The 17,219-nt window shown below is 41.8% G+C and overlaps 1 protein-coding gene across 6 annotated transcripts in view; it reads left to right on the forward strand.

Moving 5' to 3' along the window:
* Positions 1-17,219, forward strand: part of FAM13A (family with sequence similarity 13 member A) — a 325,535-nt gene that overhangs the window by 11,063 nt on the left and 297,253 nt on the right. The window contains exon 1 of one of the 6 annotated variants that reach the window (XM_047799219.1): positions 12,047-12,299. The exons of the other annotated variants lie outside the window; for them this stretch is intronic. Within the exon in view, the coding sequence (XP_047655175.1) occupies positions 12,273-12,299 (27 nt within the window). The 5' untranslated portion in view covers positions 12,047-12,272. Of the gene's footprint in view, positions 1-12,046; positions 12,300-17,219 lie in introns of those variants that run through there. 6 annotated transcript variants of the gene reach the window in all.

Genomic DNA, 17,219 nt, shown 5'->3' on the forward strand with positions numbered 1-17,219 from the left:
GCTGGGGAGTCCTCAGATCCCCATCTCACGCCACTGGCCCATGGGACCTTGCATTCAAGTTCATGTGGAGGGGAGCCAAATGGTCTTTCCAGTACAAGGCAGACTATCTGATGATTCTGGGTTCTTAGGACCTTGATGAAGAGGGTCCTTCTGGTACCCTGGAGATAGAGCCTTTGCTGGCACCTCCCTTAGCCTCAGCTTTTCCCAGAACGCTTTTAAGAGTCAAAAGGGGCCCCTATTAATAATTATGTTAAGTCAATAAGCATAAATCAAAACTAGGCTGGAGTTTAAAGTACCCTACTTATTAGGCACTGTTTCTGTGTCCCAGGAAAACCACCTTTAGAATCCTTCTTCATGCCTTTCTCATCTTGACTCGCATGGCACCTCTTTTGCCTCTTAGGTAAAATCAGCTATCCATCTTCTGTATCCTTCCTGCAAAATTCATGATTTATCCTTCACTGTCTAAATGCAACACATGTTCATCTCAGCTGGATCGTTAGCAACAGGCTCCATTTCTCTATGGGTCTCCTTCCCATCCTAGCACTTTCTGGTCAGACCGCCAGATGAATCTGGTACTAGTTTTCTCAAGCTATTCTTCTGCTTAAGAAGCTGCAGCAGCTCCTGATTGTCGGTGGGGTCAAGCCCAGGTCTTTCTCTGCTCTTTGAGACCACCTGCTTTTCCTGCTAATGTCTGTCTCCATGCTCATCCCACAGACCACGCTGGCTTACCTTTCCTTCCTCTGTCACCCGAATCCGTATCTACAGGTCAGCTCAGCACGTGCCTTTTTGCAGCTCTAGCTCCAGTCGCTTCTAGCCATCATGGCTTTTCCTGTCTTCTAATTTTAGAATTTTCTCAAGTACTAAGGATACGCATTTCAAATTTGATTTTAAGATGATCTGCTGGAGTTCCCTTCGTGGCTCAGTGGCTAACAAACCTGACTGGGATCCATGAGGATGTGGGTTCGATCCCCGGTCTCACTCAGGATTGGGTTAAGGATCTGGCGTTGGCATGAGCTGTGGTGTAGGTCGCAGCCGTGATTCCAGCGTGGCTGTGGCTGTGGTGTATGCCAGCAGCTGTAGCTCCGATTTGATTCCTCGCTTGGGAACCTCCATATGCCACAGGGGCAGCCCTGAAAAGCAAAAAAAAAAAAAAAAAAAAAAACCCTAAAAAATGAAAGATTACTTGCTAATTGAAGGATTAAGATTCAAGTGCCATCAGGGGCCATGAAATAATCATAAACTGTCAAGCTGGCAGAATGATGAACACCAGTACTGAGTGTTTGCATTGCAGGAGGAGTTCCCACTCAGCTATAGATACATGGCCTTTCAAATCACCACGCAGGTGCAACTAAATGGCCACAGAGAATACCTTCACAAGGTGTGCAGTTTATGTCCTAAATATTTTAACATATACTGTATACTTCAAGTGCTACACCATTTCATGTACCTCTCCTTAGCCGTAATTTCTAGAATAATAATATGTACACCTTGGGCATTGTATAAGTGCTTATGAGATTAAAAAGTTCAATTATGCTTTAGCAAACTTATCAGAGAAATAAAACTTTTCAAAGGAAGATGTAGTTTAAGATAGGCTACACAGATACATTGTACAACACAGGGAATATAGCCAATATTTTATAGTAACAACAAATGGAATATAACCTTTAAATATTGTGAACTACTATGTTGTACACCTGAAACTTACATAATATTGTCAACGAACTATACCTCAATTTAAAAAAAAAAGAAAATGTAGTTATCCTTTTGTTTGCTAGGCCGGAGCTTTAAGGGATCCATGGATAGTGAGTGCTTCCTGGAGTTCCCGTTGTGGCTCAGCAGAAACAAATCTGACTAGTATGCATGAGGATGCAAGTTCGATCCCTGGTCTCGCTTACTGGGCTAAGGATCTGGTGTTTCCATGAGCTGTGGTGAAGGTCATAGACACGGCTCAGATCCTGCGTGGCTGTGGCTGTGGTGTAGGCCAGTAGCTACAGCTCCGATTCAACCCCCAGCCTGGCAATTTCCATATGCTGTGGGTGTGGCCCTCAAAAGACAAAAATGAGAATAATTTTTAGTATCCATGAGTGCTTCCTATTCCCAAGTCAGCCCCCTTCCTAGTGGACTGGTTCTCGAGTCTCTCCTGCTGTGGAGACTGGCATATTGGATCTGCTTTGGTTTCCAGGGGAGGATAGAGAATGATATTGAGGAGTTCCCGATGTGGCTCAGTGAATTAAGAATCTGACATAATGTCCATGAGGATGTGGGTTTGATCCCTGGCCTCACTAGTGGGTTAGGGATCCTGCATTGCCATAAGCTGTGGCATAGGTGACAGATGCAAATCGGATCTGGCATTGCTGTGGCATAGCCCCAGCTACAGCTCCAATTCACCCTCTCTCCTGGGATCTTCCATATGCTGCAGATACAGCAGTAAAAAAAAGAGAGGATGATATTGGGTGGTCTAGCCTCAGCTAAAGGCCATGCTGAGAGTTAAGCTAGGGCTATTGTTGCAGAAACTGTGGCAGTGAAAAGAGATGTAAACTCAGGTTTATTCAGCCCTGGTGTTGGGCTCAGAGCAGTCCCCTCCAGAGGCTGAGCACCAGGTCTTTGTGCTGGGTAGCTTTTATACAACACAGACTTCCAGGTGTTATGTGCAAGCAGTCCCAGCCCTCCCCCTTCCCACAGCATGCAGAGCTCCTGCCTGAGAAGCTGAGCTAACAAGAGTCCAAAAGTGAAACTGACAAGCAATGCTTGGTGCCTGGTTAGCAGGGCTGCTAGCAAGGACATAGGGTACATAGTTGCTACAAGATTACAAGAAGGGTGGAATGTGGCAGCAAAGGCTGCTGAGGGGCACTGTAGCTGCCCCTTTAGCAGGGGAGGGGGTTGTTGCTCTAGTTAAAACTCTTACTTCACTATAAGCTGGACTAGAAGAAACGGCAGTAGACAAACTGGTGAGGAAGTTGGAGAAATGCAGGTCAAACAATGGGGCTTAAATAATGACCCATGGAATTGGGGTGTCTAAACTATGGGTTATGTTAAAGACTGATGAAAGCAATATTCAGTAGCTGGAGTAAAAAGCCACAGCTGAATTTATTGACTGTTGTGGGAAGGGAAAGCTAGCCTGGTCAGGCAATCTTTCTGAGCCGAGGAGTCTGTTATGTATAGACTGTGGGTTTTCAGGGGCAATTGATATCATCTACAGGAGAGTGGTTATTCAAATAAGGCAGTTATTGGTCGCTTGGCACTCAGGGACATGTTTATTACAATGAGAATTAAAAAAATTTTATTATAGTTGTTTTTACAGTGTTCGCTCAATTTCTCCTGTACAGCAAAGTGACCCAGTGATACGTGTATACACACTCTTCTTCTTAAATTATCTTCCATCATGTTCTATCACAGGTGATTGGATGTAGTTCCCTGTGCTATAGAGCAGGACCTTATTGCCTATTCATTTTAAATGTCATAGTTGGCATCTATTAACCCCAAACTCCCAGTCCATCCCACTCCTTCTCCCTTCCCTTCAGCAACCATGAGTCTGCTCTCCAAGTCTCTGGGACTGTTTCTGTTCTGTAGATAGGTTCATCTGTACCATATTTTAGATTCCACATATAAGTGATATCATATGGTATTTGTCTTGCTCTTTCTGACTGACTTCACTTAGTATGAGAATCTCTAGTTCCATCCATGTTGCTTCAAATGGCATTATTTTGTTCTTTTTCATGGCTGAGTAGTATTCCATTGTGTATATGTACCACATCTTCTTAATCCATTCATCTGTTGATGGACCTTAAGGTTGTGTCCATGTCTTGGCTACTGTGAACAATGCTCCAGTGAACATAGGGGTGCATGTATCTTTTTTAGTGAAAGTTTTGTCTGGATATATACCCAGGAGTGGGATTGCTGGATCATATGGTAGTTCTATATTTAGTTTTCTGAGGAACCTCCATACTGTTTTCCATGGTGGTTGTAGCATTTTACATTCCCACCAGCAGTGTAGGATGGTTCCCTTTTCTCCACACCCTCTCCAGCATTTGTTATTTATAGACTTATTAGCAATAGCCATTCTGACTGGTGGGAGGTGGTACCTCATTGCAGTTTTGATTTGCATTTCCCTAATAATTAGTGATGTTGAGCTTTTTTTTTTATGTGCCTTTTGGCCATCCATATGTCTTCTTTGGAGAAATGTCCACTTACATCTTCCACCCATTTTTCAGTTGGGTTGCTTGTTTTTTTGCTGTTAAGTTATATGAGTTGTTTGTACATTTTGGAGATTAAGCCCTTGTCGGTTGCATCATTTGCAGCTATTTTCTCCCATTCTGTGGGTTGTCTTTTTCTTTTTCTTCTTCTTTTTTTAATGGCTTCCTTTGCTGTGCAAAATCTTCTAAGCTTGATAGGTCCCATTGGTTTATTTATTTATTTATTTTTTATTTTCCCACTGTACAGCAAGGGGGTCAGGTTATCCTTACATGTATACATTACAATTACATTTTTACCCCAGCCTTTCTTCTGTTGCAACATGAGTATCTAGACAAAGTTCTCAATGCTACTCAGCAGGATCTCCTTGTAAATCTATTCTAAGTTGTGTCTGATAAGCCCAAGCTCCCGATCCCTCCCACTCCCTCCCCCTCCCATCAGGCAGCCACAAGTCTCTTCTCCAAGTCCATAATTTTCTTTTCTAAGGAGATCTTCATTTGTGCTGGATATTAGATTCCAGTTATAAGTGATATCATATGGTATTTGTCCTTGTCTTTTTGGCTCATTTCACTCAGTATGAGATTCTCTAGCTCCATCCATGTTGCTGCAAATGGCATGATGTCATTCTTTTTTATGGCTGAGTAGTATTCCATTGTGTATATATACCACTTCTTCCGAATCCAATCATCTGTCAATGGACATTTGGGTTGTTTCCATGTCCTGGCTATTGTGAATAGTGCTGCAATGAACATGCAGGTGCACGTGTCTCTTTTAAGTAGAGTTTTGTCTGGATAGATGCCCAAGAGTGGGATTATTTTTGTTTTTATCTCTGTTGCCTATGGAGAATGATCTATGAAAACATTTGTGTAGCTGATGTCAGAGAATGTTTTGCCTGTGTTCTCTTCTAGGATTTTTATGGTGTCTTGTCTTATGTTCAAGGCCATGTCTTATATCTTATACGGGCCATCCTGAGTTTACTTTTGTATATGGTGTGAGGGTGTGTTCTAATATAAATGATTTGTATACAGCTGTCCAGTTTTCCCAGCAGCACTTGCTGAGGAGACTGTATTTTTCCCATTTTATATTTTTGTCTCCTTTGTTGAAGATTAATGACCTGTAGGTGTCTGGGTTTATTTCTGCGCCCTCTATTCTGTTCCACTGGTCCATGTGTCTGCTTTTGTACCAGTACCACACTGTGTTGGTCGCTGTAGCTTTGTAATACTGTCTGAAGTCTGGGAGAGTCATGCCTCCTGCTTGGTTTTTTCCCCTCAGGATTGCCTTGGCAATTCTAGGTCCTGCATAGTTTGATATAAATTTTGGGGTTGTTTGTTCAAGTTCTGTGAAAAATATCATGGGTAATTTGATAGAGATTGCATTGAATCTGTAGATTGCTTTGAGTAGTATGGCAATTTAATGATACTCGTTCTTCTAATCTAGAAGCATGAGATATCTTTCCATTTCTTTTATTCCTCTTTAATTTTCTTGATTATTATTATAGACCAAGCATATAAGTCTTTCACCTCCTTGGTAAGGTTTACTCCCAGGTATATAATTTTGGGGGGTGTGATTTTAGAAGATTTTTTTTTTATATTTTCTAATATTTCATTGTTAGTATACTGAAATGCAACTGATTTCTGAATGTAAATCTTGCATACTACTACTTTGCTGAATTCATTGATTAGTTTAAGTAGCTTTTGTGTGGAGTCCTTAGGGTTTTCTATAGTATCATGTCATGTGCATATAGTGACACTTTTACCTCTTCTCTTCCAATTTGGATACCTTTTATTTCTTTTGTTTGTCTGATTGCTGTGGCTAGGCAGAATGAGTATTCTTCTTCTTTTTTTTTTTTTTGTCTTTTTAGGGCCATACCTGCAGCATATGGAAGTTCCCAGGCTAGGGGTTGAATCAGAGCTGCAACTTTGGGCAGCAGTGCCAGATCCAAGCCAAGTCTGTGACCTATACCACAGCTCACACCAATGCTGGATCCTTAACCCACTGAGCAAAGCCAGGGATCAAATCTACATACTCATGGATACTATTCGGGTTTGTTACTGCTGAGCCATGAAGGGAAGTCCAGAATGGGTATTCTTTTTTTTTTTTTTTTAAGGGCCACACCCATGGCATGTGGAGGTTCCCAGGCTAGGGGTCAAATCAGAGCTATAGCTGCGGGCCACAGCCACAGCAATGCGGGCTCTGAGCCACGTATGCGACCCACACCACAGCTCATGACAATGCCGGATCCTTAACCCACTGAGCAAGGCCAGGGATCGAACCTGTGTCCTCATAGATGCTAGTGAGATTTGTTTCCACTGTGCCATGACAGGAACTCCCAGAATGAATATTCTTGATTGGCCAGAAGTGATGGGTTGGCTTTCAAAACCAATTGGTTTTACCAAGACAAGTTGCTAATTGAATAAGTTTAAATATTGGTTGTTTTGGCTTTTGGTTTCCATGGCTGCAGAGCAACTGATCTTTCCAAGGACTGTGGTGATTTTTTTTCCCTGAAGTGGGATGAGAATGCATCTAGAATTCAGAACAGAGATGAGATCATCAGATTTAAACTGGACCTTTTTCAGGGAAATCTTTCAGAAAATACTTAGGAGAAGAGGCCTAACCCCAGATAATGGGGCTGTTGTAACAAAGCAGATTAGCAAATCCAAGAAAGACTTATTTCCTAGGGAACCAAAGCCCATAGCCTAGTCTTTCTGTGGGTTAATGAAGACTCTAATGCCCAGTAAAGTTACTGAAGAGTCTAGAGCAAGGCCCAGAAAATTTTATAAAGGGTCACATGGGAAATATTTTAGGCTGTTCAGGCACAGGTTCTGTTCCCTTGCAGCTTCTCCGCTCTGCCATGGCACTGCCAAAGTAGCCATACTTGTTATGCAAATAGGTGGCTATGATGGGTTTAGGTCTGGGGTAAGCTACATTGGTACACAGGCTAGTTTGTTGAACCCTGTCCTAGAGCAAGTCATCTTTGAGATGCATCTCCCATCAAGGATTCAAACACCAAAATATCTGAACCCTTCTGACTGAGAGAGAGTATATAAATAGTTGCTGACTGGCTGACTTCTGATACCCTGTCTGGCTGCATATCATTGGTTCTGGGCCAGGTTGAGACTGTCATTGAGAAATAACGGGGATAGGCCAGGAGCTAGAGTAGAGACTGTGATTGACTTTCAATCAAAAAGAGTCTCAATGTCCCATTTCTAATGGGCTTCAGGTGGGTCACGATAGAGTTGCCACCCACCCTGACACTTGCTGGTCGTTGCTACATGGCTAACAGAGTTGTATATGCAGGCTACTGATCTGCTTCTGGCATCTGTTAAATCTACTCTAGCTAAGGAGATATTTGTCCTTTGAAAACTGATAGCTCTGCCAGCTAACATCAGAGGCCTTGGCTTTGAAGCATTTTTAGCTTTTTGAAAGCTAGAGGATAACCAGGCCCTTCTAGCTTGCTCCATCCATCTTTCCCAGGTCAGAGGGTGATTTGAAGGACAGAATCCTAGGGGCTGGACTATCCACTGTGAAATAACCTTGACACCTTCCTCCAGGGTGCCCAGGGATCATCTTGAAAATAAAACCTCCTTTGTCCTGCCATGGCATGTCAGTGTTTCTGGAGGTAGTCATGGCATTAGTCCACCACAGTGAACTATTCAGAAAAACATTTTTAAAAAAATTCTTTTAACCTTTCTTGAAGAAAAGCAGTAACTCATAAGCAAATCTGTTGGCTGTGGCTTGATATCTTAAGGTGCTTTGTAAATCAGTACCTAGGAATATACGTACGTGACCGCTCAGAAGACTTTCTGGAATTAATTGGACTCTACTATTATTTTCATCCATTTGAGGGTCAGGAAAAAATATTTCAAGCTCCATTTACAGATGCATTCCATGGAGGAACAAACTTTGTAGTGAAGAGTGTCTTGTTTTTCTGTTAAATGTGCTCTTTGGGGTTCCTTTTTTCAAGTGAAATTAACCATCACAGGAAAAAAAAAAAAAAACTAAGGGAATAAAAATTTACTAGCACAGTACTAATTTTACTTTATAATGATGGTATATGAGAATGTGTGAATTAGGACTAGACTTTTTTCCTCCTTTTATGTCATCCTTTCAGTGATATTCAAAATAGAAATAAGATAAATGTATACCTATTAGAAACAATAACAAGAGCTGTAATTTTTTTTGGTTATCTGACTTGTTTTGACATGACTGCATATTTCTGAAATTCATCATTAAGAATTGATTGGAAAGAAGAATACAATTTTGAAAGAGATGGATAATGTAAAAGTCAATCTTTATTAGGTATTTAAATGAATTCTAAGGATACAGTTTTTGCAAATATTACGGCACATAAAACTAGGGGAAAAAATAGATAGGATATATTAGCCTGAGAAATACCTTATTTCTCAGGCTTGTTTTAGGTACGCACACGTACATAATATACATATAGTAGCGTGTTGTGGGTTTTATTTTGTCCCCATGTATAAGTTCACTTGCTCTAGGCTTGTAAGGCTGCTGTACCTCTCAAGGTCATTCAGAGGACCAGAGCCCTTCCACCTAGTTACTCTGTCACCCCCTGGGACACTGTCCCTCTTCTCCATGATTGAAGCTGGGTTTCTGGTGCATCCTCCTACCAGGTTGGTGAAAGAGAATCAGAGTCAGTGTGGAGCAAGGGCTCTCCGATTATGCTCATGACACAGACGTTCCATGTAGCCCATCCATACACATTCTGTTCACGCGTGTATGGCCTCGGGGCCCTGTCTGCCTGTGGGTGAGGTCGGGAAATGCAGTCTCTAGCTGCACAAGCAGGGGCTCAGCCACAACTAAGGTGCAGAAAGAGCTCAACTGTTATCAGAAGGCAAGACTACATCCTGGAGAGAGTTAACAGTCTGGGCCATGGTAGCTATATGAAAATAAAGTCTATTTAGGTTCTCCTCTTTTACTGTATTTTGAAAAAAATTTCAAATAGACATATAGTCAAACCGTATGATCATCAAACATTGTTAGCATAGCAGCTGGCAAATGGTAATAAAAATAAGCGCTTTTAATGGATTATATTATTTGACCTTCACCATGACAGTATAAAAGAGACTGCAACTGATAAGACTGCGGTTGGTAAATGGACAAAGAAAACGGATCAAAGACAGTTCACAGAATAGCAAATACAATGACTAGTGAGGATTTTTCTTTTTCTTTTTTTTCTTCTTTCTTTCTTTTCTTTTTTTCTTTTTTTTTTTTTTAATGGCTGCACCAGCAGCATATGGAAGCTCCCAGGCCAGGGACTGAATTCAAGCTGCAGCTGCAACCTGTGCTGTAGCTGTGGCAATGCCAGATCCTTTAACCCACTGTACTGGGTGAAGGTCAAACCAGTACCTCTGCAGTGACCTGAGCTGCTGCTGGATTCTTAACCCATTGTACCATGACAGGCACTCAGATTTTTCATATATTTAATATTACAATAAAAAATGTAGCTTTTAAAATAAATCATTTTCACTTACTAAATTAGGAAATATTTTACAAGATATTTGGACTTGGGAAAGTAAGAGTTGTGAAGTATAAACTACCTGAGTCAGTGCATGTCAAGAGCCTTAGCACAAGTTCATATGATCTGTGATCTAGAAATTTCACTTTAAGGAGTCTACTGGAAAAAAAAAAAACATCAGAGGACAAAGAATTCCTTAAAATCATACATATATAAAATCAAATCATGTAAATGTCTAAAAATGGGTGAATGACTAAATGGTTGTATATACAGAATGTAAATCACACATGATTAAAATTGTTTATTGTGCTAACAGTATGGGGGTAGGCCCCAATAGAACACCAAGTGAAAAAACCAGGATTTAAAATGATCAGAAAGTAGGAGTTCCTGTTGTGGCTCAGCGGAAAGGATTCTGACTAGGATCCATGAGGATGCAGGTTCGATCCCTGGCCTCCATCAGTGAGTTAAGGATCTGGCGTTGCTGTGAGCTGTGGTATAGGTTGCAGATGCAGCTCAGATCTGGAGTGGCTGTGGCTGTGGCGTAGGCTGGTGGCTACAGCTCGGATTCAACCCCTAGCCTAGGAACCCTCATATGCCATGGGGTGTGGCCCTAAAAAAACAAAATAAATAAAATTAAAAAAAATCAGAAAGTAGATTTCAATTATGTTTTTTAGAAAGCACAGAAAAATCCTGGAAGGAGAGATGTTAAATGTTTCTGAGTGTCTTCTGTTATTCTTCTGGTGTATCTTGGCTTCTTTATTAGCATTTCTCCATTTACTAGTCATTTATCCCCCCCTCTCCCACTGGATGATCCATGAGATAAAGTACATACATTATCACTAAGGTGTATAGGCCTTGCGGTGACCTAATCTTTAGGCTCTTATTTTTCACTATGGACCAGCAATATTGATATAATCAGAAAAAAAGACACATGTTTCAAGTATTAGCAAACGTTTATTTTTTGATTTTTCCTTAGCACTCAGCCCAGTTTTCTAATGGGTGAATGGGAAGCAGAAGTGACGGCATCTAGATTATCTTAATCTAGAAGTTGAAAATTTTTTCTTTTTGTCTTTTGCCTTTTTAGGGCTGTACCCACAGCATATAGGGGTTCCCGGGCTAGGGGTCAAATAGGAACCACAACTGCCAGCCTCCCCGACAGTCACAGCAACCTGGGATCCGAGCCACGTCTGCGACCTACACCACAGCTCTTGGCAATGATGGATCCTTAACCGAGGCGAGGGATCGAACCTGCAACCTCATGGATACCAGTCAGATTCATTTCTGCTAAACCAAAATTTTCTTTTTTCGTAGAAAAAATGCTGTCATTCTCCCATCTCCATGTCCTTGTATGGCCTTGGGATGGTGTTATTCTGCCGTGTGGAAGTCGAGTCTGTGCAGTGTTTGTGTGCACGTGGAAATGAAACGTACTCTGTTATGTCCTGTGGTTTGCTTAGTACTAGTTGTCACCTTAGCTCCACTGTGGGTAGCATGAGTTGGCTATGGGTACACAAAGAATACTAGATTTGAAGAGAAGTTTTGAAATGCGAGATGAGATGATTTCTTTTCTCTTTTCCTTACACCTCCTCCCCTTAAGATATAAGGTTGTTATGTTTTGTGATTGGAGTAAATTTAAGCCTTTTAAAGTTAGGTTAAGTGAAACTTCATAGGTAATATTCATCAGCATTCTCCTAAAATGTGCCCAAAAAAAGATTTGACAGAAAAGTAATAATAAAAAATAGGGCAGTGTCCTTCTGATTTATATGAAATGGATATTTTAGCTATCTGTTCAAGTGTTTGGAACTTGTCAAATCAGACTTTCTAATGACACAGCATATGGAGTAGCAAATTCTTGAAGGTTCAGCCAGAGGTTAATTTTCCAGACTGTAAATCACATATGTAGATTTATGGCTGTCTAGAAACATGGACTTTTATGTTTATCCCCAGTATATGCAAGATAATTTGAATGTAATTAGAAGCAGTAAGTAACAGCTACATAAAATAGAGCATCTGCACGTAGAACAATCCTGATAAAGGTGAAAGGAAGAAAATTTTGATAGAATTTAACTGATTTCTAGGGAGCCATAGAAATGAAAACTGCCTCGGGAGAAGGAGGAATATGCCTGCAGATGAAACCCGCGGGTGACTCCGTGAATTTCTCTTCGGGATGAGTAGCGACGGGAAGCAGGTGTGTGTTTCGCTTTGCTTTCTGCACTTAGCTAAGTCCTATCGATGACGATCACCAGGTGGTTGGCGGTTCCGAACTGAAGGCGCCAGTGTGTGACCTCTAGCGAGCCAGGTTTCCGAAAAAGATGTCAGCAACTTAAGGCCCAGGTCACATGACTCCTTCCGCTCGCTGGTACTAGAGGCTCTGGATCAAATTTCAACTCCAGGCAGTCCTCCCGGCCACGTGGGTTTCGCCAAATCAGAGGCCAAACCACACTTCCGAAAATGTTAGGAGCCGCTCCGCGCCTTCCACGGGGACTCTGGATCCGGAGCTGGGTTTCACATCCGCGCACATCGCCAGAGTGGAATTTGAGGGCTGTGCCGTGATCTTGATGGTTCCATCCCGGCTCCATCAGGGCCACCGGGCACTTCCTGCGAGATGGGGGCGGGCGCTCTCGCCATCTGTGTGAGTACAGGCCACCTCTGCCTCCGTGCGCCCTGCCAGGGCGCGCAGAGGCCTCGGCCCTCCCGGTTTTGCGATGCCTGTGTCACTTAGTTTTTCCCTTCCTAGGAGGTGGGGGGAAGGTTCCCCTAAATTCCTTTCTGTTCACATGGACGTTGATGGGGGGGGGGGGGGGGGGAATCCGTATTTTCGTCCACTTTCCTTTTCCAAAAAAAAGTGAAGAGCGATGCATGCGGAGTTCATTCGGGTCCGTGAACTTGATCTACTGTCGATCAGTCTCAAGCCTTGTAAGACCTTTTTTGTTCTGAAAGGGTTAAATACGAACGCTTCCTTGTAGCTACTGGAAATATCTTGTGCCTAGATGGAGCATGAATTAAAAGAATTAAAGTAACCATTCATTAATTTCCCTCGGAGAATGTAACATTTTTTTTCATTCCACATTTTTCATTTAGTAATTCTAGAATTTTTGTTTCAGGAGGGTTGCTAAAAGTGATGGTAAAAGAGCTAATAAATGTGTGTGAATCCTGAGTGACCTATAGAAACCACTGGTTATAATACTGTAGCAGCAATAAATAACACTGATCTAAAAATCTATGGGAAAATGTGTATATGTCTAGGGCTGAAATTCATGAATTTCAAAGCACTTCCCTTGGTGCTTACGTGTAAGCTTTTGCAGTAACCAAATTTATCTTCAATTACTTAACTTCAGGATACTGTAGTTAAATTTTTTAATTTCAGTGTATAGCAAATGCGTAAATAAAATCTCAAGTTGATATTGTATTCTAGGTGGGCATTATATTTGTCCCTGGAGGTACTACATGAGAAATATCTTATTCTGTATTATCACCTTTCATTTCTCCCACGTGTCATCACATGTAGGTCAGATCCAATGTATTTTTCAGGTTTCAGCAAGAGCTGCGTTTTGTTGTAGGCTGTGACGGCATCCTACCAGACATAGCTGGGTAATTTTTGACACCTAGGCCCTGAATGGCCACCAGATGGTGGCTTAGTCCCACAGGTTGAATTTTCTAAGTTAAAACTGCAAGGTGACACCCTCATGTCCACGCTCAGAACTTCTCAGCATCCTGTGTGCCCGTCTTCCTGGCTCCCTTCCTTTCAGCCCCAATGCTTGTAGGATTCAGCTGCTGATCTTTTTCCTTTTCCAAAGAGGTCCCTTTCCTAAGGGGAACATACTGAGCTTTCATTTTCCTACAAACACAGGTCTGCATTTTTCCAGCTTTATAAAAAAAAAAAAAAAAAAAACCTTACAATCTGGCAGTGTGTAGAGTAAAGCAGCAGACTGACCTCTCTGTCCTGAGATGGACAGATATCTGCGTGTTTGATGAGATCTTTACTGCTTTTGCCCTTGGTCTGCGTGTATCGATCTGTATGTACCTCGACTAAAATGCAGACGGAGCCATGTATGAAATTCTGTATTTTTCCTTAATTTTGATCCAAGCATGACAAACTTTCATTGAAGGTTGACATAAAATTATGCCATTGAAGAGACCATTTACTCTAGTGGAAGCGTAATTCTCAATCATTCCTACCCTTCTTCACCTTCAGCTTGGCCTGCGATTGTGCCGTGTCCCAGTTTTACTGTAGAAGAAATATTTACATGTTTAGGAATCATGGCACAGTATTTCTGTAAGAAGAGTGACTGAAGAACAAAACGGTTATGTTTGTGGTGGAAAAGTGAAAATGAAGTCACACTTGAACGGATGGTTTGGGCACGCATACTTTCTTAGTGGAGGACTTCTCTACTCGAACATAGATGTGTTACCTGCTCAGGTATCCAGCTGCTGAAGACAGTCATTACAAAGTAATAGAATGCTAGAGATTTAGAGAGAGTGTGTGTTTGTGTGTTGATGGATTCTTGAAGTGGGGCACAGACTGGCTTTGAGATTTTCACTTCCTACTTTCGTTGACTCACCAACTTTCTCTTCCTCATTGCTTTTGTTTTTCTCTTTCCCAAAGTGCTAGTGCTGTTGATAAAACTGCAATGGCCTCACAAATTTACGTACATTACATTACAAAGAAGAGGTAGGTTTTTTGCTGGAACCTAGCAATCTTTCCTCAGCACATCACTCCCAGGCAGAATAGGAGACGATACATGCCAACTGGTAGCTTAGTCTCTTCTAGTTTTTTACAATTAATTAATACATTTATTTTGGTTGTACCCACGGCACGGAGATGTCCCCAAGTCAGAGACTGAACCAGAGCAGCGACAATGTCAGGTCCCTTACCCACTGAGCCACCAGGGAACTCCAGTCTCTTCTAGTTCTAAATACACTTGGGGATGACCCAAGCTTTCTCAGGCGAATACTGAGTCTTTTGGATTCCTTGCAGCTCAGGTTGTTTTTTCCCAAAGAGGCATGTGGTCATTTGGAAGAGAAGTGGGCTAAGAAAGCAGAGTTTGCATGGTCTACTGATAAAGAAAGGCGTGTGGGGGGCTATGGGTAGGTTCTTTTTTTCTTTTCTTTTTTTCTTTTCAATGGAGGTTCCCAGGCTAGGGGTTGAACCTGTGCCATAGCCACAGCAACATAAGATCCGAGCTGCATCTGCACCCCTTGCCACAATTTGTGGCTACACCGGATCCTTAACCCACCGAGCAAGGCCAGGGATCAAACTTACCTCCTCAGCTGCAGCAGCTGGATCCTTTAACCCACTGCGCTGGACCAGGATCCAACCTGCATCTTGCTCCTGCAGAGATGCTGCCGATCCCGTTGCACCGCAGCAGGAACTCGCTGGCTTTCTTTTATATAGACAGTATAGCTTTTTATAGCAACTTTGAATTTATCTTGGTGGTACCTATCTAGTGTATAAAATTTAGGAGATGCAAATAAGTGAAAAGGAGAAAATAAGAATCACCTAAGATTGCATAACTCAGAAATAAATAGATACTTATTTATTGCTTAAGTCCTGTCTTTCTTTCTAGGAGCATATAAACTTATAAACACAAATCACACTTGACCTTGATTCTATAGCATCTTTCCCTGGTTAACAGTATAGTGTGACTGTCTGGGGTTCCTGTTTGTATGAGTTCTGCTCTTTGTGACTTGCCCTTCTGTGCTTGGAGGTCTGGATAGAGGGAGGGCAGGAATATTTTTCTGGATTGCTTTCCAGAAAATTGAAGCTCCTTGCTTCTTACCCACGTCGTCTTTTCTTTTAAAAAGTTTTCTATGAGTATGAAGGATGACAAATGCTATCACACTAGTGTTTTTACCTGTCTTTGATTATGAGGAACTTCACTGCCGTCCTAGAAAATCTGTTCCAGCTTTCTTTTCTCTTTTTTTTTTTTTTTGGCCTTTTTGTCTCTTTAGGGCCCTACCTGCGGCATACAGAGGTTCCCAGGCTAGGGGTCCAATCGGAGCTGTAGCTGCCGGCCTACACCACAGCCACAGCCACACGGGATCCCAGCCATGTCTGTGACCTCCACCACAGCTCATGGCAACACCGGATCCTTAACCCACTGAGCGAGGCCAGGGATCGAACCCTCGTCCTCACGATGCTAGTCAGGTTGGTTAACCGCTGAGCCACGACGGGAACGCCTGTTCCATCTTTAGAAGTGACCGTTTGTTTATGTATCTTAAAATCTGTCTCCAGGTAACTACCATTCACTTTCTAGTTTTGTCTTCCGGATGACATGGCAACTTTTCTATAATTGGGAAGTGTTTTAACGCAGGTCCTCCCTTTTGAGTGTAATTGTTGCAGGTTCTTCATTCCTTCTTTGCATAACATGATGATGCTTTGACATTTTATTTTCTTTTGTTTTACTTTCTTTTACTTTAAATGTTTTAAGTGAAAACATTTTAATTTCTTTTTTTTTGTCTTTTTTGTTGTTGTTGTTGTTGTTGCTATTTCTTGGGCCGCTCCCGAGGCATATGGAGGTTCTCAGGCTAGGGGTCTAAACGGAGCTGTAGCCACTAGCTCACATCACAGCCACAGCAACGCTGGATTTGAGCCCCATCTGCAACCTACACCACAGCTCACAGCAACGCCGGATCGTTAACCCACTGAGCAAGGGCAGGGACTGAACCCGCAACCTCATGGTTCCTAGTCGGATTCGTTAACCACTGCGCCACGGCGGGAACTCCTTAATTTCTTAAATTAAAAAAAAAAAAATTTCTCTGCTGGTCCTTTCATCCAAAGCTCTTCGGTCATCTATAAACTGGTTAAAGTTTGTGATCTGGTAGTTTTCTCAAGGAAAGCTCATGTGTACAGAATTCTCTTAGCTTTTGTATATTCAAATTGTAGCTTTTATCGCTAGGGGACAGCTTGATCGGTTATTAAATTTGACTCAAGTTTTCTTAACTGTCTCATAAGCCTTAGTCTGTTGTCTTCCACTGTTAAATACTGCAATTGATAAGCCTGAGGCCACTGATACTTTCTTTCCTTATTATGACAATTTTTGTCTGGCTCCCCAGAGGATTATTCATATATTATCAGTCTCATAATTTCCTTAGAAAATATCTTTGTGTGGACTGTTCTGAGTCATGACATGCCGTTTCACAGTCACATGGTAGATTTAAGGCTTCTATTTAAACAAAGTTTTTGTGTTTTTTTTCTCTCTCTTTTTTTTTTTACTAAAGTGTAATTGATTTACAACGGTGTGCCATAAACAAAGTTTTTTGGTGTGAATTACATCTTTAAATAGTCTACTTCATCAAAGACTCTATTCCAAGATACTATTTAGTTTTCTTCTTTGGGAACTTCAGTAACATACATTGGGGGTGCATGTAACTGCTCTCGATAGCTGTCAGATCCTTGTAATTTGTCAACAGGTTTGATGATGCCTGTTTTTCTCTTTCAGATCTTCTTGTGCCTTCCTGGGCTGTCTGTGGTTCCTGTTCTCCTTTGTGCTCATCAGAATGTAGTCTTCGCTTCTGAAATGTTTGTGTCTTTTCCTTTTCTTCCTCTGTG

The sequence above is a fragment of the Phacochoerus africanus genome, chromosome 10 (assembly GCF_016906955.1).
Source record: "Phacochoerus africanus isolate WHEZ1 chromosome 10, ROS_Pafr_v1, whole genome shotgun sequence".
Taxonomy (NCBI): Eukaryota; Metazoa; Chordata; class Mammalia; order Artiodactyla; family Suidae; genus Phacochoerus; species Phacochoerus africanus.